Here is a 24,347-nt window from a genome sequence, read left to right on the forward strand (position 1 = left end):
TCTGGCGGGATTAGACGTATCGCCGTGGGCAACACATGGCGTCGTCTCGCGGCCAAAATTGTTGTCGCGCGAATTACCCCTGACCTCACGAATTACTTTTCTCCGCACCAGTTGGGAGTTGGCGTCAAAGGTGGTGCCGAAATTGGTGCCCACACCGCCCGGGTCTATTTCAACCACGACCACCACACCCCCAAGGCGTTCCTTAAGATAGATTTTAGGAACGCCTTCAATGAAATCCGGCGGGATACTCTTCTCAATGTCTTTCGGGAGCGGTTTCCCTCAATCTTTCCATTTGTGTCCCAGTGCTGCGCCAAACCCTCGTCGCTTTTTTACGGGACAATACCAATCCCTTCGCTCCTAGGGTGCCATCAAGGGGACCCTTTGGGTCCCGCCCTATTTTCCCTAGTCATCCACCCCATCGTCGAAGTGCTAGAAACGGAACTAAATATGTGGTATCTCGACGATGGGGCCGTGGCGGACTCTCCAGATAAGGTTTTGGCGGCTCTGGAGACCATTTCCAGAATGGGTGTGGGAGTGAGGCTACACCTCAATCATGATAAGTGCGAGGTTGGCATTTTAGGGGCCGATCGAGACACCGCCATCGACATTCTCCTACAATTCCAGAAAGTAGCCCCTGGGATTCAACTATTGTCTCCCGAAAGTGCTATGCTTCTTGGCGCCCCCCTCACCAACGAAGCGATGGAAGTTGTTTTGGCAGCAAAGACGGCGCAATTGGCTAATTTTTCCCAACGTCTACGGCAACTCTCGACCCATTCTGCGTTCTTCCTACTTAGGGCATCAATTTCCATTCCCCGCCTTATTTACTTTCTCCGCTGCGCCCCAACTTGGAGAAAGTTGGATTCCCTGGCTCACTACGACGCCACCCTGAAGGACGCTCTCGAGGAAATTCTCAACTGCTCCCTCTCGGCGGCTGCTTGGATGCAGTCGTCCCTACCTGTCAAGGAAGGCGGCCTAGGGATTAGGCACGCTGTGGATGTGGCGATTCCGTGTTTTCTTGCGTCCGTCCACAGCGTCCTGCCCCATATGGAACGTCTGCTTCCAGGTGATTTGCATGGCACCGACGCCGCCATGATAGAGGGGGAGGAGCGATGGACCGCCCTCGGACCAGCCGAACTCCCCGCCGAAACAATCAGAGGAGTTCAGGCGGCGTGGGAGCGTCCAATTCTGGATATCACCTTGTCCCAGTTAACACAACGAGCGACCACCCCGGAGGACACCGCCCGCTATCGTGCCCTGCGGGATAAGTTTGCAGGCTCTTGGCTTAATGCCCTTCCATCTCCCCAACTTGGAACCCTTCTATCCAACGAATCGTTTCGTGTCTCAATTTCCCTCCGATTGGGCTGCGACGTCTGCCAACCCCACAAGTGCCCGTGCGGAGCACAAGTAACTGCGCGAGGCTACCATGGCCTCTCCTGTCGGCGCAGTGCGGGACGTTGGTCCCGCCATGAGGCCGCCAACGACGTGATTGCGAGAGCGCTCCGTTCGGCGGAAGTTCCTTGCATCCGGGAGCCGGCGGGATGCTCCACCCAGGACGGGAAGCGTCCCGACGGAATGACGCTTATTCCGTGGTCAAGAGGAAAATCCTTGCTTTGGGATTTTACGTGCGTAGACACTTTTGCCCCCAGTTACCTTCCCAACACGGTGCGCTATCAAGGCGCCGCTGCGAGCATGGCGGAAGATAGAAAGAGGAAGAGGTACGCCTTCCTCTTGGACCGTTTTATTTTTGTCCCCGTCGCAATGGAAACGACGGGGGTGTGGGGCCAGGAGGGGCTCTCCCTCATCAATCAAATCGGTGAACGGATCACCGCAAGAACCGGACAGCCTAATGCTATCACCTTTCTCCGCTAACGAATCTCTCTAGCTGTTCAGCGGGGAAACGTAGCCTCCATTTTAGGGACGCTCCCAGAAGGCAAAGAATTAGAAGAGGTGTATTATTTTTAATTTATTTTTTTAACTTACTTTGACTTTTTTATGATTTCTACGACTTTTATTCAGGTTAGGGACTTTTAATGTACGACTCCTTTGTTAGTCAGCTTTTCTGATGTGAAATTTGTGTAATGCAATGATAATTAGTGAAATAAAAAGTTCCATTGATAAGGACTTCAGCACTATGCATACTTTTTACTCTATGTATGTGTCTTATAAATTCAACGATGAAGCTTAAACGAAATTTTGAGAAATGATATAAAATATTCGTAATGAAAACTGTTTTCGTCTCCAGCCTGAATAACTTTTCCTAATATCAATATATAGTTTTAATATTAAAAAACAAGATTGTGCTTCAAAACTTCAAAAAAAATATCATTTTCACTTCCAAATTCTTAACCAATCACAGGTAAAATGCCCTCGTATCCACCTTCCACCAAACCCGTGAGGAACCCTGCCATCACTGTGGGCATCGGGGGGATGTAGTCCGTGGGGGTGAATCCCGCTATACTTATGAGATCAATATCCAGCCATCCTTCCACAAAGTAGCAGACGGAATAGTCCGCGTCAAAGTACTGCAAATGGTCAATAATCGTGTACAATGGTCCGAGGGAGTTGGAACAGGTGGAATCTTCGTAAACGGCTTGAGAACAAAAATTAATTTCTTTCCTATTTATCCAAACTTCTTGCCCGTGATGGAAATAAGTGGTGTGGATGAGCAAATCGATTAAGCCGAGGTGGCCAACTGGTGGGAAATGGGGGATTATGTCGGCTCTGAAAAAAGTTAATGTGTAGATTAGCGAATTTGTTGACCAGTGATACAATTCTCGCAGTCTGTGGTAACCTTGTTAAATTCCTAAATTTTAAAAAAGTAGATGAAGATTTTATCCTTGTCAAAATACTGAAATGTTTGTAAATTACACCCTTCATCTGAGTAAGTTTAGAAAAATTTCTAAGCTAATTTTTCTCAGAAATAATACATAGGTATATGAAAATGTTTGTAAAATTCTTTTACGGATTTCACAAAGTTTCCAAGCACTCCGTGAATTTCCTGTATTTTATGTCTTCGAGCTTTCTAAATTTGTTGCACTGCACTGTAAACTATAAGAAATTGCAATTTGATAAATTTTTCCAAATCCGAAAAAATTCTAGTAATTTTCCATTTGTTGCATAAATATGGTTTTTTCAATGCTGTCACCCAGGTAAACGTTCCTGATTTATAAATACCTCCAAACACATCCATAAAAAGATATCATTTGCAATTTTAAGAGCTACATATCTTAAAAACTTAACGGTTAACACGTTACTTACCTGGCAACCACTCTGTTCATCATGATGGGAAGGGCATTCATATAATCTGCATAGTGCACGTTTCCAACCCTCGGCTGGCCAAAGGTGACCAGGGCATAATTCGCGGTAGGAAATTGATTTATACTTGTCACAAAATAGATGAACAGGGACGACATTGATGCTCCTAAACTATGACCGTTAACGACGACACGAGTCCCCGGATAATGCCTTAGATAGATACCAACTTGTTTGACTACCTGTCAAATTGAAAAAAAAAACAATTCGTTTTTTAAAAATGGTTTAAATTACAATAAAAATAGGTATACAATACGTCAATTTTGTAAGCGTGGAACAGAAATTATAAGCAAATTTATACATAGGGATGCATAAATTCAGTACCAAATTTCACCAGAATACTGGAAATTTTGAGTCCTAAAAAGAACTAGAATAAAAGATGAACCGAAAAGCCTTTGTTTTTAAGCTTTTGTAAATTTATGTAAAACTATAGATACAAATTGATTCAATTACCGTTAATGGAGTTAAAAGCAAAAATCCAGTAAACATACATATACATAATTTAAGCAATGTGTCACGAGAAATGGAAATTTGGGAAATGCCCATGCTATTTAAAAAACATAAACGATTCGTTGAAAACGAATCACAAATCCAAAAGTTTAAGTTTATATAAAAACAGGATTTTCTTAATTAAAAAAATTCAAAGTAGGAATTCAAGACCAGAAATTATATTCAAATCTGGATTCTTTTTACAACAAACTATCAAAAATGCTACCTCATTATAAAGGGTGTTAATAAAGTCCGATCCCATTTTTCCTATAAAAAAGTGAAGGCTAGTATAAAAAAAACTACCCGTGATACTTACAAAAAATGTTCGACATATTTACCTTAGTATTTGGTCTTGTTACCATTTACTTTAACCATGCCCTCAACTCTTTGTTTAAGGCTCTGTGCTAATTTTTCCAATGTGTCTGTGGGAATCGAATTCCATACATCTTGAACTTTTTTTACTAGCTCTTCCCTCGTCCGGGGTTGTGGTTCTTTGTATACATTTTCCTTAAGTATGGACCACAGGTTCTCCAGGGGATTCAAATCTGGGCTGTTTCCGGGCCACACCCCCTTGCTCCAGACCGTTGAAACTTGCGTCTTGATGAGACTCAAACTCGCTTTTGCTGTATGGGCTGTAGCACCATCCTGCATGAAAACTATTTTTCTTTCATTCGGAAATATTTCCTTGTTCCCCATGCTATCGAAATAGATAGGTAATATTTTTTCCATATAATACTTTGCATTGACTGTTTGGCCTTTTGGTATGATATGTAGAGGAGTCACGCCACGTGCACAAAATCCACCCGCTACCATAACTTTAAGCCCGAATTTTGGGACTACTCTTGATGGTACATCCGATTTGTTTTCTGTCCTGTAACGAACATTTTGTTGGTTCAATTTTGGATATAGCTCAATAATAGATTCGTCAGTCCAAAGGATGTGACTGCGCAATTCTTCACCAAGTCTTTTTTCACTCAAATGGCCACTTTTCTGAAGGAGTTCTCCAAATTTCAGACGGTCATCGATATTTTTTTGTGACATGAGAGGTTTTTTGGTTAGTTTGTAAGCTGTGTGACCCCACCTCGTAGATTTCACAAATTTTTGCACGGTCACATAGTTAATTTGGTTCTTCTTCTCTTTATAGCGTTTTGAGTCATTTAACTCCCTTGCACAATTACGTAATGAACTACCGGTTTTCTTGTAAAGTCTGTTTTTAATCATTCTCTTTGTGGTAGGTGACACCTTTCTGGGTCGCCCGGGTCGCTTTTTGTCGTGGACAAAATTTTTGTTCTTCCATTTCCAAACAGTTCTGTGGCTGCAGCCCAATTTTTGCACAATTTCTGCAGGTTTAAACCCCTGCTGATGCAATGTTTGTATCTTAACTCTAAGATGCTCATGACTTACACGTTTAGTTGTTCCTCCCATGGTAAAAATTTGAAATAAATAACTTCACTGGTTCAAAAGTTCCAGCTGAATTTGTAACAACCGCGCTCCAAAAAATTCATGGGATCGGACTTTATTAACACCCTTTATATCGACATCAAGCTCAAATAGTACCCTCTATGGATCCTAATTCCAGGTCCTCCCGATTCCGCAGATGTCGGAATGAGGGTAAAATCCAGGATCCAATTCATAATGCCGACACTCCCCCGAAAAGTCACCACTATTTCGCCTTTCACGGCATGCAGCGTGACCAACGCTTTAGTCCCGTAAAATTCGTTCTCGATTATTTTGAAATCTGTGACACTCGAATTAAAATAGCCGCAATGACAGCACGACAACGTTTTCAACGAGGTTGGACAGTACATGGCGGCAGAGAAATAGTTGTAATATATGATTTGTTCGGTCGTCATGGGAACCGTTCTGACCGTTTTGGTCGGCGCAGCGGAGATAGAGGCGGCATCGTCGGATTGGGCGACAGAGTTAGGACGTTGAAGGGCAAACTGGGTGAAAATTAGGGTGTCATCGGATGGTGTGAAGACATCGAGGTGACCACAGGTTTGGGCAGAAGTAAAGCTGACGAATAGGGAGAAGACTACAGTTTTCGAAAATATTTCCGAAAACATGATGTGCTCAAAATGAAGGATTTTATTTTTAATGCGCACTGAATTCTACTACTAATACATAGTTTGAAGCTGGTGTTCTGACTAAAGGTAAATTTGCTTCAGACAACTAGTGACATTTCTCAAATTAAGTATATGGTGACAAAAAGATGGAAAATTTTGGGTCAACGGATTATGAAGGTTAACTAGAGAAGGATTGCACATAAATATACCGTGGGTATGTAAATGCGTGCGGTTAATGGTGACATTCTTTAATCCTAGGGTGCGACGTTTAGATATGTATTTGAGACATATAAAACCTTTGGGCATGGAAAATTTATAGAATTTCTTAACCATATGCACATGCATACAAATAATGTAAATATAGTGACATGGCGATTCGGCTTGGCTTTGACCACTTTTTTTGTAGGAATTACCCATACTTTTTTTGTGTAAGGATTATGTATTTACATATGTACGCAACTAAAATACTGCAACCAAAGATAGATATGTATGTACATACATACGTACGTATTTAACTACTCTTCAGCCGATAATAGTAGTGTGAAAAAAAATCTGAAAGGTTTCCTAGTATATAAATATTTTTTAAAAGAACAGAAGACTATGCTTTAGAATAAATAAAATAATTTCACTTCCAAATTCTTAACCAATCACAGGTAAAATGCCCTCGTATCCACCTTCCACCAAACCCGTGAGGATCCCTGCCATCACGGTGGGCATCGGGGGAATGTAGTCCGTGGGGATGAATCCCGCTATGCTTATGAGATCTATATCCAGCCATCCTTCCACAAAGTAGCAGACGGAATAGTCCGCGTCAAAGTACTGCAAATGGTCAATAATCGTGTACAATGGTCCGAGGGAGTTGGAACAGGTGGGATCCTCGTAAACGGCTTGGGAACAAAAATTAATTTCGCTCCCATTTATCCAAACTTCTTGCCCGTGGTGCAAATAATTGGTGTGGATGAGCAGATCGATGACACCGAAGGCGCTAACTGGTGGAAGATGTGGGATTATGTCGTCCCTGAAAAAAACAGTATGTACATAATATAGCAAATTAGCGAATAATAGTTTAATTTCCTGCACATTTTACACATTCCTTGCACTGCACTGGAAGAAATTGTGAGAAATATCTTGCGGCTCATCCTTTGTGGTACACCAAATTATAGGAATTTCTGCTGGTGGAGTTTATATCTAACATTTATTGCACCCATGCAAGAAATTAAGCAATTCCTTGCAATAATTTCTTGCACGTGATTTTTTTCACGTCGAACACTGTTGTTAATCAGTGAGGTACAGTAAACCTACATACTTGATTTACAAATCCTCCAAAAAATCTAATTTTCGACTTTAAAAGCTACATAAATATATTTTTACAAAATTGCATTTCTAACTCGTTATTACCTGGCAACCACTCTGCTCATCATGATGGGAAGGGCATTCGTATAATCTGTAAAGTGCACGTTTCCCACCCTCAGTTGGCCAAAGGTTACCAGAGCATAATTCGCGGTAGGAAATTGATTTAAACTTGTAACAAGGTAGATGAACAGGGACGACATGGCTCCTCCCAAACTATGACCGTTAACCACGACACGAGCGCCCGGATAACACGCGAGGTAGACACCAACTTGTGTGACAACCTGTAAAATTTGAAAAAATGGTCCATTGTTTTAAAAATGTTTAAATTGCTATAAAATTAAGTATTGATGCGATTGGGTTTAATTTTTTAAACTCGGAACTGAAATTAGACGCAAATTTATATAAATTTAGCATCAAATTTCATCAAATTGAGAATGTTGGAACCTTTCAGACATAAAAAGAACAAATGAGATGAAGAAGCATTTGTTTTGAGTTTTTTTTAACTTCTGCAAAAATATGGAACCAACTTGTTTCAATTTCATAAAATGGAATAAGTAAAAGCAAAAATATAACATTTAAGAAAGGCGTCTCGAGAAATGGAAATTTGGAAATTGTCCAAGCTATTTACATCACATAAACGAATCACAAATGTAAAAGTCTCAGTTTGCGTAAAGACATGATTTTTATAATTTTTTTAAAATACAAAACAAGAATTAAGCACACGAATTTGTTTCAATTTTTTTCCACTAGGAACTAGACCAAAATTCTACCTTATTATAAATTGTCATTAAGCTCAAAAAGACTCCTCTATGGATTCTTATTCCCGGTCCTCCCGATTCCGCAGATGTCGGAATGAGGGTAAAATCCAGGATCCAATTCATAATGCCAACACTCCCCCGAAAAGTCACCACTATTTCGCCTCTCACCGCATGCAGCGTGACCAACGCTTTAGTTCCGTACAATTCGTTCTCAATTATTTCGAAATCAGTGACGGTCGAATTAAAATGACCGCAGTAACAGCACGACAACGTTTTCAACGAGGTTGGACAGTACACGGCGGCAGAGAAATAGTTGTAGTACTTGATTTGCTCGGTCGTCATGGAAACCGTTCTGACCGTTTCCGTCGGCGCGGCGGAGATGGAGGCGGGACCGTCGAATAGAGCGAGGGGGTGGGCAAGTTGGAGAGGAAACTGGGCGAAAATTAGGGTGTCATCGGAGGGCGTGAAGACATCGAGGTGACCACAGGTTTGTGCAGAGGTAAGGCTGACGAATAGGGACAAGGTTACAGTTTTCGAAAATATTTTCGAAAACATTATGTGCTCAAAATTTTGAAGAAGTTTCTAGAAGTTTCAAGCTTCTACTAAGCTTGTTTTCTGACTGAACGTAAATTTGTTTCACACAACGAGTGACATTTCTCAAATTAAATGGTGAAGAAAAGATAGAAAATTTTGGGGTAACGGATTATAAAGGCTAGCTAGTGACGGATTTCATAGGTATTTTACTTCATGCAAATGAGTATTGTTAATGGTGACATGCTTTTAATCCTAGGGTGTAAATTTGTATCTTTTTTAGTTGTGGGATACTAAACACAAAAATTTTGAGCGTGGAAAACTTATAGAACTTCGTAAGCGCATGTGAACATATGTGGGTATGTATGTCTGGCATGGGGAAACGGCACTTTTTGCTTCTAGGAATTGTAGAAAGTTTTATGTTAAGATGCCTTCTTTACATTCGTAACTAAAGTACTGCAACAAAGGCTATGTATGTATGTGCATATACATACGAAGGCATTTAATTAACATATATATATTACATACATATGTACATACGCCAGGGTACTTCTGTATATGTACATAAAGTGTTATGTTTGTATTGTTGCAAAAATTCAAGGATGAAATTCTTAACCAGGAAATAGATATTTCATAATTTCTGATTTGTATAATTCGTGATAACATGATCATATAAAATATTACACGGAATTGTCAAACCCTCCTGAAGTTGTTAAATTTTAAATTTGAATAAAATGTGTATATACTAGTATCTCTGGTTTTACATCCACACACACTTGTTTCTGTCCATGATCCAGACTTTATTAATTATGTATGTACAAACTCGTGGAAAATACTGTTCTGATGGGCTATTTGACCCTCAGACAACTGACAATGGCCGTCTCCCAGCGTATGCTCTCCGATTTTGACCAAGTTAATATCAATCGATTAAAAATTCCATCCCAATGGTCAGGCTTCACAGAGATATGGATGTGCATCCAAAAATGAGAAAACGCGCAGTAAATTTGGAAACTGTAAAACTTGTCGACTTTGGGGTGTTTTTTTTCTGCCTTAGATACAAATATCTCCGCTAAACGTGACCATTGGAGGATAGTTTCTTCCAAATTTCACATTAATTAAACTTATGATCGATTGGCACTAGTGGTATCAAAATCTGAGCACGTATGTACATACACTGGGAGACCTCCATCGTGAGTGAATAATAAGGCATGTGCAAACCACAAAGTAATCTCAAATTATTGATTGATCGACATTATCAAAGGAATTATCGCAAGAACCAATTCCACATTATTAAGCAATTCAATTAATTAAATGTGCAGATAAGGCTAAATTGACACGCTCCCTCAGCCCATCCCAGACTTAAGTGGGACATCATACCACTCCAGAGAAAGGTGGAGTTGGTCAATTTTGTTGCTGAAAATTACTCGATTTGTACAGAATTTGTGCTAGTTTAATTTCAGACAATGAAGATTTTTTCATTAATTTGTTGCATTTCGGTGCAAATTCTTCTAGTCTCAGCGTCGAACATTAAACGATCAAATCTAACATATTTTGACAAAGAAGAAAGCGCAAGCGAACTTGTAAAGTTTCTCGAACCATACAAGTACGTAAATATGTAGATATGTGTACACTCTTAGAAATCCAGTATTAAAATAATACCACACAAATTTCATATAAATACGACTATACCAAGCTGGTATTGACATGTAATGCCGTGTAGTAATAGCTCAGCATTAAAGTTTTGCTACCATATCTGTAGCAAATTTTTACGGACCGGAAAAATTTTAATACCAAGTAGTAGCAACTTTAATACCGAGAAATTAATACCTGCGTGACTAAACCAGATTTCTAAGAGTGTATAATTTAAAATAAATATTATATATTGCATATGTGTACAGATCCTTAATATGTAAAATAAACTTGCTGTAGGACCGATATCCAAAAATGGTTTTGGGAAATCTCTGGCAACTCCTACAACTCACCACATTTTAAAAATGGCTCCAGAAAAATTGGAATCATGGCTGAGTACATAACTTGCGAGATATGCGTTCCTGCCCTACCCCTGGTAAAACTGTTCATCCAGCTTGGCTTCTCATCCGAGGATATCGTCGGTGTCATTACTACTGCATGTCAAATCCTCAATTTGGCACCAAAACCTGAAATCTGCGAGCCAACAATTCGCGCATATGCGGTATGTATGGAAATACGAGTTTCTAATTTCTGATGTGATTCCTGCGCTCTTAAAAATCTGGTAGTCAAATGTATTATCGGTACTGGTATTGATTTGGTAATGACTTTCTACCTGGCAGTAGTTTGTTTTTGAGTAGTAAATTTTTCATTACCACAACCCTGTTAAATCGTACTGCTCGGTATTACCGTGCCAGTAGTCATAGTGGTGGCGGAAGTTGGGGGACATACTCCTGAAGTAGGAAGAGGAGGGGCAAGATATGATTTTTCTGAATTTCTGGGGGACCAATATCCCCCTACCCCCTTTTCCCTCCGCCACTGTACTCTGGTCAGTAACGATTTAATACCAGTTTTCTTAGAGTGCATACGTAATAAAGTTAATTATCCTATCGATAGACCCCAATCCTGTACATGGTCGTAAATAAACCGGAAATCCCGGACGACGACTTTTGTGGCATAATAAATCCGGGCTGTCGACCAATTAGTGCCCCGGTAAGGGACTGGAGTATTACCCTATCTCCGCCGAAAGGGCCAAAGACCAGAAAGACTTTGCCAAAGGATGGTCTTCCCGCGCAAACAGAGCTAACCAAGATCCTCCAATTTACCGACGTTCACCTGGACCTCGACTACGTTCCTGGAACGGACTCTGGGTGTGGGCTACCTGCATGTTGTCGTGACGGGATACCGACCAATCCTGATAATTCGGCAGGAAAATGGGGACATTTCTCGTGTGAAATGCCAGAATCTGGATTGAAAGCACTGTACAAACACGGCGCAAATACACACTCGGTAAAATCTTTGCCAAAAAATTATCATTTATGCAATTTTTTGCCACTGCATGTCCTAACGATACCTGTTCAGAAACATTTCTTCATTCATAATTCTTTAATTGGAAAAAATTATTCACTATTCAAAATTTGAATGCAAAATCATTTTTCCATTATTACTTTTTTCATTTTATCTCCAATTCGTTTTATTAGAAGGATTTCACAATATACCTCATGTATTAAGCATTGGGTGAGAAATGAATAATGATTGAAAGTATTCATTTTATTCTTCATGAAGATGAAATGAATAATATGCATGTATTAAATATTCATTTCTTCAAAAATCTTGACAAAAATATTCACTCCATTCGTCATGAATTTGTTGAATAATAAATGAATAATTTATTCATCAAAAATTAATGAGTTTATGCTTATTATTGTATAGGACGCCAAATTCATCTTCCTCACAGGAGACTATATCCATTCTAACATTTGGTTATACGGCGTGGACGAAAACACCCGACACCACGTCGCCGTGACGACTTGGCTTCAGTCCACGTTTGCTTCCACCGCCCCAGAAATCTACCCGCTCGTCGGAAACCATGAACCCGATGTGGTCAACATGTATCCCCCCGAGGAGACATGGGGGGACTTCCCACTCCGCTGGATGTACCACTCCGTTGGGGATGCATTCGGTGACTTTTTACCAGCAGATCAGATGGAACTCTTTCTAAAATATGGGTACTGCTAAGAATGGAGCTTGTCCGTGTCATGTCATATTTGTCGTTTATGCCATTTATGCCATATTTGCCATATATGCCATTTATGTCATTTTTGTCAGTTATGTAATTTTTCATTTATATCATTTGCGTCATATTTGTCATATAGGCCATCCAATTTGTCAGACATTTAAAATTTTTGACAAATATGACGGACAAATTGGACATTTATGACAATTTGAGTTTTTCATATTTGTCACAAATTTTAAATGTCTGACAAGTTGGACATTTCTGACTTGTCAATTTGTCAATGACACGTCATGTCTGCACATCCGCTTAGGTACTACACCGTCATATCGAAAGCTGATCCAAACCTTCGAATCATCGCGCTTAACACGAACTTATGCTACGTTAACAACTTTTGGCTCCCTTATGAACCGATCGACACGTCCGGACAACTTCAATGGTTCGCTGATCGTCTCCAAGAGGCGGAGGACGCGGGACAAGCGGTCTTTTTGCTGGGGCACATCTTCCCAGGTTCGTCGCATTCGACTACTATTTTAGGCCCCTGTTCTAATAATTCACTATTTCCACTGATATCGCCCGGATTTTTGATATTTTTTTTACATTATTGTATTTTTTAGGGTCGGGGTCATGCTGGCCGATTTGGTCCCGCCAGTTTGAGCGGATCATTCAGCGGTATTCTTACACGATCCGGGCGCAGTGGTACGGCCACTCGCACGAGCAGGACTACCACATCACATTTAGTGAGGATGATGCCCCGGTCAGCTTGAGCTTTACCGGGGGCAGCGGAGTGACCGATGGTATGAATCCGGGCTACAACGTGTTCTACGCGGATGGCCAGCGTGGCGCGGATTCAACCTGGGAAATCGTCAATCATCAGTCCATCGTGCTCAATTTGACGGTTTCGAACGCATTACCGGACGAGGCTGCGCCAATTTTTAGCACTATTTTAGACGCACAGGAAGCGTGGGGGGTTACAAGTCTGACGGCGGAAACGGTGCACGACTTGATTTACAGGATGGTCTGCGATGACGCGTTGTTCTTGGAGTATCAAAAGTTAGTTTGGCTTATAAATATGTCTATACACTGTTAGAAATCTGGTATGTACACTCAGGAATTGATTTATCGCGGTATTAAAGATGGAACGGCTTGGTATTAAATTTATACCGGTCCGTAAAAATTTGCTGCTGATATGATAAAACTTTAATACTGAGCTGTTACTACAAGTCAGTAGTACGTATCAATACCGCTTTGGTAGAATTATGTGTAATACTGGATTTCTAAGAGTGTATATTTTTGTAAATTGTATTTACTAATTTTGTTTTATTGTAATTGACCAAATTGATAAATATGTAGGGTGGTAACTAAGGGGGCTGACTCGCCAAGATTTAACCCTTGCCTTAGAAACGACTACAGATGCAAGGCGAACGTGCTGGGGGGTTTATTTGTGTCAAATTCTGGCGACCACTCCCACCGGGATAGGTTAACAAACTATATTTTGACGGTGGATTGCAAGGAGCAGAATCCACCAACTACGACACCAGGGTCGACAGAAGGGACCACTGTGGGAACGACTGAAGGGACCACAGGGGGAACGACTGAAGGGACCACAGGGGGAACGACTGAAGGGACCACTGGGGGAACGACTGGGGGAACGACTGCAGGGACCACTGCGGGAACTACTGGGGGATCCACTGAGGGAAGTACGACTGGGGGAACCACAGAGGAAACTGAGGGAACCACTGCAGGAAGTGGTGGAAAGTCTGTGTACTTTCCCCTCTTCCTAGCCGTGCTTATCAAGTTTGCCCTTGCGTTATTAAATCAAAAAACTTAACTAAATTTAAATACATATGTACTTGATGAAAAACCAATTCCTGGTAATAAATAATTCTCCGACTCGATCAACGACGGAAGTTACGCTCAATTTCTGTATCAATGGATTACTCGTGCATTAAACTTTCACCGATCGCATTACATATGTACATAATTAAGCCTTCTTTAAAGTGATGACTTGATTTTGTTTATTAAATTACCATTTACTTATATTGACTATTTAGATAAAGTTAAAGGTCAAGAGAATTGGCAAAATTAACAAAATCGAATTATTGCTAGGGATCAAGATACATAATGCAAAAACTTTTCACAGTCGGAAGCTGAAGACAATAATGTGAATAGTATTTCTTGTCTCGAGCTTCACGTATGTCTGTAATCTTACTCAGGAGTAGAAGGTCACTACTTGTCGGGCCCCGATTTCGATCTCCTTTGGATATGTTGTAGTACTATATGAGTGTAAAAAAAGTGAAGGAGGGTTAGACTCCATGAGCCCATTTACGCCCGCCACACCCCCTCAAAGGCGCCCAAACCCCCAGAGTTGCCGCACTAAAATCATCGCCAAAAATCGAGTTTTGGTCAGATTTGGATGAAATTTACATTTTTGTGATCCCAGATAGTTGCTCCATCATATCCAATAGCAAACTCAACTTTTTTGAAATTTCGAATTTTTTCAACACATACCCTTGGTCAGAAAATCTTCGAAAATATTGAAAATTTCAAAAAAATTGAGTTTGCTATTGGGTATGATAGAGCAACTATCTGGGATCACAAAAATGTAAATTTTTTGAAAATCTGACCAAAACTCGATTTTTGGCGATGATTTTAGTGCGGCAACTCTAGGGGTTTGGGGGCCTTTGAGGGGGTGTGGCGGGCGTAACTGGGCTCATGGAGTCTAACCCTCCTTCACTTTTTCTACACTCATGTAGTACTACAACATATTTGCTTTTTTAATCCATATATATATACATAAAAGTCATTGTTTCTGTCCAGTAAAATTGGTCTGGTCGAAATAGGAGTTAAATTTTTTTAACAATAAATCCTGGTTCGGGCTACGCGAAGCTGTACTTTCTGGGATATTTTTTATGTGATTTTTGGTTGGCAACCATGTGACCTTTTCGGGTAATAAATTTGACAAAAACCCCCTCGGGATTTTGGCTCTAGCTCCAAAAGTTGATCGAGCTACAGGCCAGATTTTTTTTAACATGAAGATTAAGAGTTGATTGTTTATTGACAAAAAAATTGGATTGTAGCTCGATCAACTTTTCATGAAATAAATTATTAAAGTTATGCATCTTTGGGGCCTTGGAGAGAGGGATGTTCTAAGCTATTCTTTAATTATGGACAAATACTAAATGGATTAGTTAGATAAAATTTTTAAAAACTAATGGAAGAAAGTGTTTTCATAATAAAATTAATATAGAAAACAAGGATTTTCTTCTATATAATTTCATTTTATTTATCAATACTAACATGAGAACGAGAAACAATTCGTACGTGCTTATCTTTTCATTTCATGTCATAAACTTGTTTAAACAATTATTTAGTTCAACAAATCTGCATGATTGCGTCAGATGTACATATGTATGCATAAATATTCTTACATATTATTATAAATAATAAAAATACTTCTGCAATACATAAGTATATAACATCCTGCAGTAAACGATGTCTAACTTTAGGCACATATTTATTAGCATACGTATTTCTGCACTCTAATTAAAGTTGAGTAAAATTTTCGATGGCACAAACTCGTTGTGAAAAATTGACCCAATGAAGGTAAAACGCACTCAAGGTTGAGAAAAAATCCTGGATAAATTTTAACCTTCATTCCGCAAATTTTACGCAACGAGTTTGTGCCATCGAAAATTTTACTCAACCTGGAGTAAATTTTAATCAAATTTATTTAAAGTGTGAGAACTTGTGTATGTATCTCGACAAATTAGCCCCGTGATAAATACTTGAAACAATGATTTTATAATTAGAGTCGTAAGAAACAAGTCGGCAGCTAAATCACAAATTTGAAGCATAACAAGTACGCTCTTATATACATAAAAACCCGGTGTTAATAGTCACCGAGGTAGTTGGCTTCACCACGAGGTAATAATGTTTCTCATCTAATGGTGATAAACCTAACTCCAGCCAGTGACAACTTGTCACTATGCGGGCAAGATTTATCAATATGTGGTGAAAAACATTATCACTAGATATTTGATGAAGTCACATTCATCTTTATGTATGCACACCACGCGGTGACGATTAATATTAGGTTTTTAAGAATGCACATACATATCTGTATGTCTGTACATAATAAATCTCGCTTTTTCCATAAAGTATTTACATAAGTGGTAGTACGTTACACCGACGGATGTATGATGACTCGCCCAATAACTATGCACTCGTTTCCTTTTGAGACCCGATAACACACGATAAAATAGATAAACAGGATTATCTATATTATTTGCAGAATGGAAGTGCTTTTGTACGCGCATTTTCATTTGAGTATTTCAGCGATTTTAGAACAAGACTTATGGAATTATTGAGTATGCAATATTTCTGTAACAATGAATAAAATTATGCTTCATTGATGGATATGTACATTTGACACATTCACTATTATCTAACTTTGCACTCTTAGAAATCCAGTATTAAAATAGTACCAATCAGTATTTATACATGACTCCACCAAAGTGGCATTGACACCGATACGTAACATCATGTAGTAAGTAATAGCTCAGTATTAAAGTTTCACCACATCGTTAACAAATATTTACAGATCGATATAATTTCAATCCCAAACGGTTGCAACTTTAATACACAGAAACCAATACCTACCGGACTGCACCAGATTTCTTAGGGTGCCCTTGTTCATTTACAACAAAGCATTATTTAATTTAATCGAAATTTATGTAAATATTAATCCAGATATTAATCAAGCTCTTTCGCACTATTTTTGTTTAAGAAAAATTCTCTTAAATACGATTATGATTTCACAATTACATCCGATAGCAACCAATTAAAATTTTCATGATTCCCTATAAAAGACGACTATTTATTTCAATCAGTTTCAAGTTTTGAGTTTTTTGACGAAAAAACAAAAAATCAACTTTTTAACATTGGTTGGTATAGGGAAAATTCCAGAATTTTTCATGTAAAATATCAACTTTTTACCACAGGGTTTTCTGCAAAATACCAAAGAAATTCTCCAAGTTTTAAGAAACTTCAAAAAATCTGGATTTTTTATGCGTGATATGACGTACTTGGTCCTCAAGGGACAGTCGTCATGGTACGTCATACGACGAGTTTGGTATGCAATGGATTGTTTTTTGATACATTATAAGACGTATCTAGTTTCTTAGGGACATGTTTTGAAATATGAGCATATTTAATTGAAAAGCGGTTAATGACAGTTAATAATGCACAAATTTATGGAAACTAAATATGTTTAAAATAAAGGTTTTATACGCATTGCAAAAAATTATATTTTGCGAATCCCTTAACATAAATTTATTGAGATTATTTTAAAATTTTCCAAATGAGTCGTGAATAAGCAATGTTTTCGTAAATGTGTGCATACACCCATTTTCATGAACCTGGATGATTCATGGTCCCAACTTTATGAAGTCAGTTAACATGAGGAAGATACGTACAGAGATGAAAACTTTTGCATACGCTTATCCTTTACGTACTTAATAAGTTCCAACATAGTTATACATATGCGCAATTTTATTTAAGCATGATGCAAAAATGTGCAAATATTCAGATGCTCATTGCCATCTGATCAACTGTCATTGTGTTCTCCTGGTAAAAAGGCAAAATTTACATATATTAAAAAAGTTCCCAGAAACAATGGACGACACTGCGCCTTCGTCCTTAAGTCCGGCACCATCAAAAAATGAGATCAGAGGGAAAAAACGACCCTTAGAAATCACCATTACGCAACAATTTATGGAAGAAAACTATCCCGACGAGATTGGAGAATCTAGACAATATTTCCTACATACGGAAGACGACTCCTCAATTGATAAAAAGTCGGGAAACGAGCACATAATCTATTTTCAACCATTCTTAAACTATGATTTGGTAATTACAAATGTAAGTACATAAATTATAATTTTATCTAATTTTCAAATAAATTAAGAGCGTGCTCAGGACAATTTGTTTCGCATTGCAACCAATTTTAGTAAATTTGCAAAACTTAAAAAACTGCAGATTTATCAAATATTTATTTAAGATGTGTAATTTCGCATAGCTATTATACATATGTATAAAAACTGACCCAATGTCCTATTTTGACTAAAATAGTTTCCATGGATTTGTGTAATTTTGAGTGTGAGATGATGGAGAAGATGAATCTGCGAAATACTTTTAAAATATTTTTTTCGTAAGCACAACGTACGAATTTATTCCAATTAATCAAATTGAATCACCAATTGTATGCATATCATTTTTTTAAATATTGACGCGACGTTTTCTCATCAAGGCTTTGCTAATTGTGGCCGATATTAGCGTTAATATTTTGATAGCTGTAATATCTGAATTCTGATGTAATTTTTACAGATTCCAAAATCAGCCGGAAAGTTTTTCCAAATCGTCATAAAACCTGTGGAATGGGCACACGCGTTCAATCAGCTTTCTCTCGACATGACGGCTCAAGCCCTCTATTCTGCCATCATGACTTCGGAGTGTTTGCTACAAATAAATCTTGATCTAATTGGAACAACCAATATTTCAGAAATTATTCAAAGTAAGTTTTTTGAAATTTAACTAACAATGGAGGCGCAAACCATGTTCAGCCCAGAAACGTATGATTTTTGATGCAAGGTCAAGCGCGAGCTCACTCTCGACCACTTTTTGCGAACTTGTGGCGCCCATAACTTGCTGAATTTTGCGCATCTGCGCAAGTGGTGAACCAAATGTTGTTTCTAGAGACTTGGTCTTCCAAACTAACATAGTCAAAAAATAATCTGGGCTGAACATGGCTTGCGCCATTGTAAGCCTCTAAAAATTATAATTTCTTCGTAAAAATAAATCTATAAGCTAGCCTTCAAAAAATGCCTGCAAGAAACTATCGCAATAAATTGTGTTTATGAGGCATAATTTTTTTGCATGGGGAATCAAATTCGCGTCATCAAGCGGACTAAATCCGTGCATTTAAGTCAAGAAAAAATGATGGCAACAAAGTTGAGTCGAATCAAGGTTTTTAGAATCCAAATCTGATTCGATCGGTAGTTTCGAATTTAAAAAATATCCGACCCGATTGGACCAGGCCACAAGAACGGGTATATGTACATATGACCTACATACTTAAGTCTGGAGAGCCTACGTCTTGAATTTCTTGCACCTTGCATTTTTTGAAATGCACGAAATTGTGAAATTGAAGTTTCAAAAAATGCAAGGTGCAACAAATCAAACACTCGGATTTAATATACTTTCAGGAGGGCATGTAAAATATTAGTATTTAGTTCCGCAAATTTGTTTTCACACTTATGTTATATGCTTCGTAATAGCGAATACCCCCATTATTCGCCATGAGAAAACAAATACCTGCAAGAAAGTATTACAAGAAATTGTGATTTTGCAGGCATGCTTTCTTGCAAGAAATAAGCGTCATCTAGCGTGTAATCCCTACAATTAAGTCTTCAAAGTACGCGTCGCTAGGTCACACCTACTTCTTGCATTTCTTGCACCTTTCATTTTTTACAGTGCGCTGCAATAAATTGTGAAAATGCGGAAGAAATCGAACATTTACAAATAAATCTACTCTAATTTTAGGAGCGTCTGTCTGGATGATGGCCAAATTCGACACACCCACCGATCCGTGGTCCTTCCCGCTAAATTTCGGAACTATACTGACAAAAATATCAGAGCCAAATCCGGATGATAAAGCCGCCATAATTGCCACCCTACAAAAAATGGACCCCTTTCAGAAGGTTGACGCAGTGGCACCACTCTTAGATGTAATTGCGGACAGAACCAACTTTGATAATGCACATAACGTTACGGAAGAATTTCGCGAATATATTAACAATGGGATCCAAGAGGAAAACAAATATAGCGAAATGTTTAGGAAATGCGTGGATAAGATTCAGCACAGTGATCAGAGAGGCATGAACACGGCACAAATTGGTGCAGCTTTAACCAAAAGTACTATTCCTCAAAACCGGGATCAAATCGTGGTATGTGTGCTACTTCCTCAAATATTTTAGTCTTTGGGCAGAAACGATTTCAATTTGCACTGAAAAAAGATTATCTGCAAACATTAAACGGTTTTTTCGATGTTATATTTACTTGCAAGAGTTCAAAAAAACAAAAAATAATCGCCATCTAGCGAACAACTTTATAGTTAAGTGTAGGATAAAGAGTAACCCGCTAGGTGGCACCTATTGTTTGCATTTTTTGCACCTCGCACAAATTATCAATGAAATTTATGGAATTTAATTACTTAAATTACAGATTATTACCAAGATTTAGCCAAAAGGCGTTCTTTTTTAACAAACTATTTTTGACCTAATTTACATAAACATGAATCCCTGCTTCTACAGAGTATGGTCCAATTCCAAACGGAACCAGGTCCAAGATGGAAAAAAGCATTTCAAGCGTGTAAAACCAGTATTGGCCTTGGGGCGGCAAAATTATCCAGTACAATTGTTCGAAGGGACTTTGGTGATAGACAGGGAGATTTTACATCAGCGGGAGATATCTGTCCAGTGAAATTGCTCGCTATTCGTCGTAAGTACTTAAATATTTATAATTTCGAAGATTATTATTTTAAACAAATTTAAAATCGGAAACATTCTCGCGGACAATTTTATTAAATTTGAGTTAAAGTTTGGCCGCCAAAACACTTCTGCTTGTTATTGTCGGTCAGCCAAAATTAGCATTTTTTGCCTTACAGAAGGAGCAAAATTCCTCCATGCCCGGAAAGATGTGAAGAACGGCTTCCAAGAAATATTCGACTCGGCGAAACCACACCACAATTTGTACCCCACGCGAGAAGAATGCATTCAAATTGATAAGGAGCTTTACATACGCGGAAAAGCAACATTGGCTGCACTTAACGCCGCTCGTGAAGTGGCAGCTAAGGCGGGAGAAAATTTGCCAATGGAAATTCAAAAGTTGCTATTGGCCCCGCTAAGCGACGTGACTCATCAAGGTGACCATGGCAACCAGAATGTGACCAGTTCCACACATATCCCACTGAATGATCAGTATAACTCTTTTCCCGCTGTCAATACTCTTGGAGGCAACGATCAGGAAAATTTCCTCGGATTACTCGAAATTCCAGAAAATACATCACATTTTTTCACCACGATTTTGGAGAAACGTCCATCGGTAACCGACGACTCTAAAAATTTGTCCCTCGTGGAAATTCCATTGGATAAGGAGATTCTCAAGAGATCCCTGCAAGACCCGACCGGAAACCTGACAGCGTTTGAACCAAAGCTACTGAGGGATGATTTCACCGATACGCACGCCATGCTACTGGTATAAATTCATCTTTCAATATTTGAGGCAAAATTTAAATTTGATTGAGCATCATAAAACTGGGTTTTGTAATACATCTTTGTCACAGAAAATCAGTTTTAAATTCATCATAAAAACCAGTTTTATAAAAATAAAACGGGGTTTTGGGTAAAATCGAGGAGTTGTTTTTCCGCTTTTGGATGCCCTAATTTATAAATTTTAGATTTTCCACGATTGAAATACTTTTCTATTCAGACGGTTCAAAATATTGAAGGAAACGTTACTTCGAGGACGTACGCATTTTCTAGGGAAACATGGACCAGCGCCATGGCCAGGTGTGCAGATCAAGGTCCTATCGCCGCGGGAAAGAAGGACCTCATTCCAAATCTGTTCGAAACCGAGGAATTGAAAAATTGTACTCCCAGTGGAAAGAAACCTGGTCAAGGGAAGCGACGACCAGAATGGGTGTTAAATGAAGCCAGGCAGCAAATGGTTTTAGGTATGCTTTAAATATTTGAAAATTTGATACGATTTAACCTTTTTTAAAGTCGCAATTTGTGTTTAACCCATTGCAAGCTCGCATCTTTAACAAAAAACAAAGCCCGCAAGTTCGCAAAAAAATTTGCTTGAGAATTCATTTGCGAACTTGCCCATCTCCTACATTGGCAATTTTTTTACGTTCGCAATTTTTTTCAAAATTATGTATCTGTAACTGGTGAACATATGTATTCCTGTAATGAATCTACATTTACATAATTAATTTGCCGTATTATACATAAATATCATTGGCTTGGTTTGCAGATGCCGTTCGCTATTTCGTTGGAAATGTGGCCCTAAAAAATTGCAAATATGTTGTGGAGCCTTGGTCACCCTCAGTGGAGGCGGGGATGAGGAATAAAATCATAACTTCTGGGAGCAATGAAATTCGGGCATCGCTGCTGAACTCAAGCGGACAAAATCTCCTGGTCAATGATGGCGCTTGAGTTTTCATTTTTACAATAAATTTATGCCTAGTAATCAGTGATGTCAAAACTGTGCTAAGTGAACTTTAAAAAAATTTGGGAAAAATGTATGCAACGGTTGGATAAATTTTACACATCCTCGACATATTTTAACCTTGGATAAATTTTATACAACTTTATTCAGCCTGTATTTATGGCAAGGAATGAATATAAATGGTTGAAATAATAAATGAGTGCATGTGGGAGGATTTTTGTAATTTGTAGAGATAAGTAAACGGTAGAAATTTTCTGATATGTGCTCAAATCTAAAAAAAATATGTTTAATAAAATATATATTTATTATGAAATTTGAAATTAAGTATGCACGTTAAAACTATCGTATCCCTGCGGGTGACGATTTGTCTCAAGGCTATTTAAAATATAGTAATTACATACATAAATGTATGACTTACTTCAGTTTACCTGTATTAGAAAATTGATTTCCTGATACGAACAAGACTCACCGATAGCAACCAGCATAGATATTTGCATATCTAATATAAATATTCGTATTTACAAATACCCAATAACACAGTTTTGAATCCTTTACACATTTAGCATTAACCTTGTGAAATTGATTTAGGAAATAAATAAACCGTTATTACACATGTAACTAAGGGGTGAAAGTGGTTTTGACCGTGAAACCAGTGTGACATGGGTCAAAATGAATATATTTCTTCTTAATCATATCATATCAATTGAATTACGGACTTTAACCCATTGACAAACAGTAACAAACGAGGGGATGAAACAAGTAGCAGAATAAAAACTTTTTCGCTTTCGAAAGACCTCTATATATGACAGAATGCTTAAATTTTGACAGTTATAACCTGTGACCTCGTCGACAAGGTAATAAGTACATCGTTGGCTGAAATAGGCCTATCCTACATATTTGACAGACCTTGGAATATATACTATCATCAACTTAATATCTTACGGGACCTGTTTATAATTAAAAAGGTCATGACCTTTAATCTGGCACGGTGACCTCTTGATTTACGTAGGAAGCCACCCCAATAAAAGCTCTGACCACTTTCCGTCACTAAAAGAGATCTAAAGAAAATTCATCTATTCGAACGCCAAAGCGTGACATGACGGATAAGACGGACAAAAGCGATGCATAAAGGGGTTCCACTCCTTGAATAAGCACACAAATTCGGTTAGTTGACATTATCAACTGTTCATACTTCTTATTTGCACAATTTTAATTTTGTAGCATATACACACCGCCTTACAACATGAAGTTTTGGCAGTAATAAATTTAGCAAACATTTTCTGCTTCTACCGTCGTTCCTCTAATCATAATCATAATCAGTGACTCATGGTCTTCGAATAACGCACTGTTTAATTTATAAGTATTATTTTCGTAACGTAAACCCACGTTAGGTAGACTTTTTTTATATCAAAAAAGTCCAGCTTAGCATACTTGCGTAATTCCGAGAAATTATAAATCAAATTAGATAAGTATTACACCTTTTCTTAGGTGCTGAAAAAATCAGTTTATTAGATAATTTGGCAGATAAAAAACCTCACATTTGGGATTTAGAAAGCAAAATTTAAAAAAGTTGCAAACAATTGTTTAATATAATTTATCTAAATTATATTTTTCAAGCTACATCTCGCTAGTCAGGAAGCCTCTGGTAAAATTTACACTGGCCAAACATTATATCTGCCATAAATTCTACAGTGCATCATGACACTCTCTGGTATATTACTAGTCGAATAATTGTAAACCCACGCCTCCAATCTTGTCCTGTCCAATTATTCGCAGTTTCGCAATTTAAGTCGGAAATCTGAAATGTACTCGACACAATTCCTTCCTCAAATTATTCATCATCTAAAA

At 38.4% G+C, this 24,347-nt stretch overlaps 4 protein-coding genes across 5 annotated transcripts; 2 read left to right on the plus strand and 2 right to left on the minus strand.

Annotated features, from left to right (window-relative positions):
• Positions 1 to 2,280: 2,280 nt before the first annotated feature.
• Positions 2,281 to 8,644, minus strand: LOC110857129 (lipase). Its single transcript, XM_022105732.2, has 5 exons — positions 7,991 to 8,644; positions 7,266 to 7,501; positions 5,359 to 6,885; positions 3,259 to 3,494; positions 2,281 to 2,721 (listed from the first exon to the last, which is right to left on the minus strand). Exons 1-3 carry the CDS (start codon positions 8,531 to 8,533, stop codon positions 6,507 to 6,509), a joined length of 1,158 nt encoding a protein of 385 aa, XP_021961424.1. The 5' UTR covers positions 8,534 to 8,644; the 3' UTR covers positions 2,281 to 2,721; positions 3,259 to 3,494; positions 5,359 to 6,506.
• Positions 2,343 to 3,413, minus strand: LOC110857128 (lipase). Its single transcript, XM_022105731.1, has 2 exons — positions 3,259 to 3,413; positions 2,343 to 2,721 (listed from the first exon to the last, which is right to left on the minus strand). The coding sequence occupies exons 1-2, from the start codon at positions 3,411 to 3,413 to the stop codon at positions 2,343 to 2,345; spliced, it is 534 nt and encodes a 177-aa protein (XP_021961423.1).
• A 1,223-nt stretch (positions 8,645 to 9,867) lies between the features above and the next one.
• Positions 9,868 to 14,130, plus strand: LOC110857196 (sphingomyelin phosphodiesterase). Of its 2 annotated transcripts, XM_022105804.2 has the most exons (7): positions 9,868 to 10,112; positions 10,439 to 10,700; positions 11,093 to 11,485; positions 11,909 to 12,204; positions 12,523 to 12,719; positions 12,827 to 13,262; positions 13,563 to 14,130. In XM_022105804.2, the coding sequence occupies exons 1-7, from the start codon at positions 9,973 to 9,975 to the stop codon at positions 14,038 to 14,040; spliced, it is 2,202 nt and encodes a 733-aa protein (XP_021961496.1). In that variant the 5' UTR covers positions 9,868 to 9,972; the 3' UTR covers positions 14,041 to 14,130. The 2 variants fall into 2 exon arrangements, with proteins under 2 accessions (XP_021961496.1, XP_035713673.1); XM_035857780.1 differs by lacking the exons at positions 9,868 to 10,112; positions 10,439 to 10,700 and adding an exon at positions 10,728 to 11,024.
• Positions 14,131 to 17,812: 3,682 nt separating this feature from the next.
• Positions 17,813 to 22,812, plus strand: LOC110857327. The gene is made up of 7 exons (XM_022105937.2): positions 17,813 to 18,131; positions 18,597 to 18,783; positions 19,812 to 20,215; positions 20,582 to 20,768; positions 20,935 to 21,524; positions 21,759 to 22,002; positions 22,305 to 22,812. Exons 1-7 carry the CDS (start codon positions 17,886 to 17,888, stop codon positions 22,484 to 22,486), a joined length of 2,040 nt encoding a protein of 679 aa, XP_021961629.2. The 5' UTR covers positions 17,813 to 17,885; the 3' UTR covers positions 22,487 to 22,812.
• The last annotated feature ends 1,535 nt before the right edge of the window (positions 22,813 to 24,347 follow it).

The sequence above is a fragment of the Folsomia candida genome, unplaced genomic scaffold (assembly GCF_002217175.1).
Source record: "Folsomia candida strain VU population unplaced genomic scaffold, ASM221717v1 Fcan01_Sc018, whole genome shotgun sequence".
NCBI classification, from domain to species: domain Eukaryota; kingdom Metazoa; phylum Arthropoda; class Collembola; order Entomobryomorpha; family Isotomidae; genus Folsomia; species Folsomia candida.

Coding starts and splice junctions, on each gene's coding strand:
- LOC110857128 (XM_022105731.1), bottom strand. CDS start 3,413: ATGTCGTCCCTGTTCATCTATTTTGTGACAAGTATAAATCAATTTCCT. Junction 2,722..3,258: donor ATGAACAGAGTGGTTGCCAG/GTAAGTAACGTG, acceptor AACTTTTTTCAG/AGCCGACATAATCCCCCATT.
- LOC110857129 (XM_022105732.2), bottom strand. CDS start 8,533: ATGTTTTCGAAAATATTTTCGAAAACTGTAACCTTGTCCCTATTCGTC. Junction 7,502..7,990: donor TAATGACAATTTATAATAAG/GTAGAATTTTGG, acceptor CAAATTTTACAG/GTTGTCACACAAGTTGGTGT. Junction 6,886..7,265: donor ATGAGCAGAGTGGTTGCCAG/GTAATAACGAGT, acceptor TGTTTTTTTCAG/GGACGACATAATCCCACATC.
- LOC110857196 (XM_022105804.2), top strand. CDS start 9,973: ATGAAGATTTTTTCATTAATTTGTTGCATTTCGGTGCAAATTCTTCTA. Junction 10,113..10,438: donor AAGTTTCTCGAACCATACAA/GTACGTAAATAT, acceptor AACTTGCTGTAG/GACCGATATCCAAAAATGGT. Junction 11,486..11,908: donor ACGGCGCAAATACACACTCG/GTAAAATCTTTG, acceptor ATTATTGTATAG/GACGCCAAATTCATCTTCCT.
- LOC110857327 (XM_022105937.2), top strand. CDS start 17,886: ATGGACGACACTGCGCCTTCGTCCTTAAGTCCGGCACCATCAAAAAAT. Junction 20,216..20,581: donor AAAACCGGGATCAAATCGTG/GTATGTGTGCTA, acceptor CTGCTTCTACAG/AGTATGGTCCAATTCCAAAC. Junction 20,769..20,934: donor GAAATTGCTCGCTATTCGTC/GTAAGTACTTAA, acceptor TTTGCCTTACAG/AAGGAGCAAAATTCCTCCAT.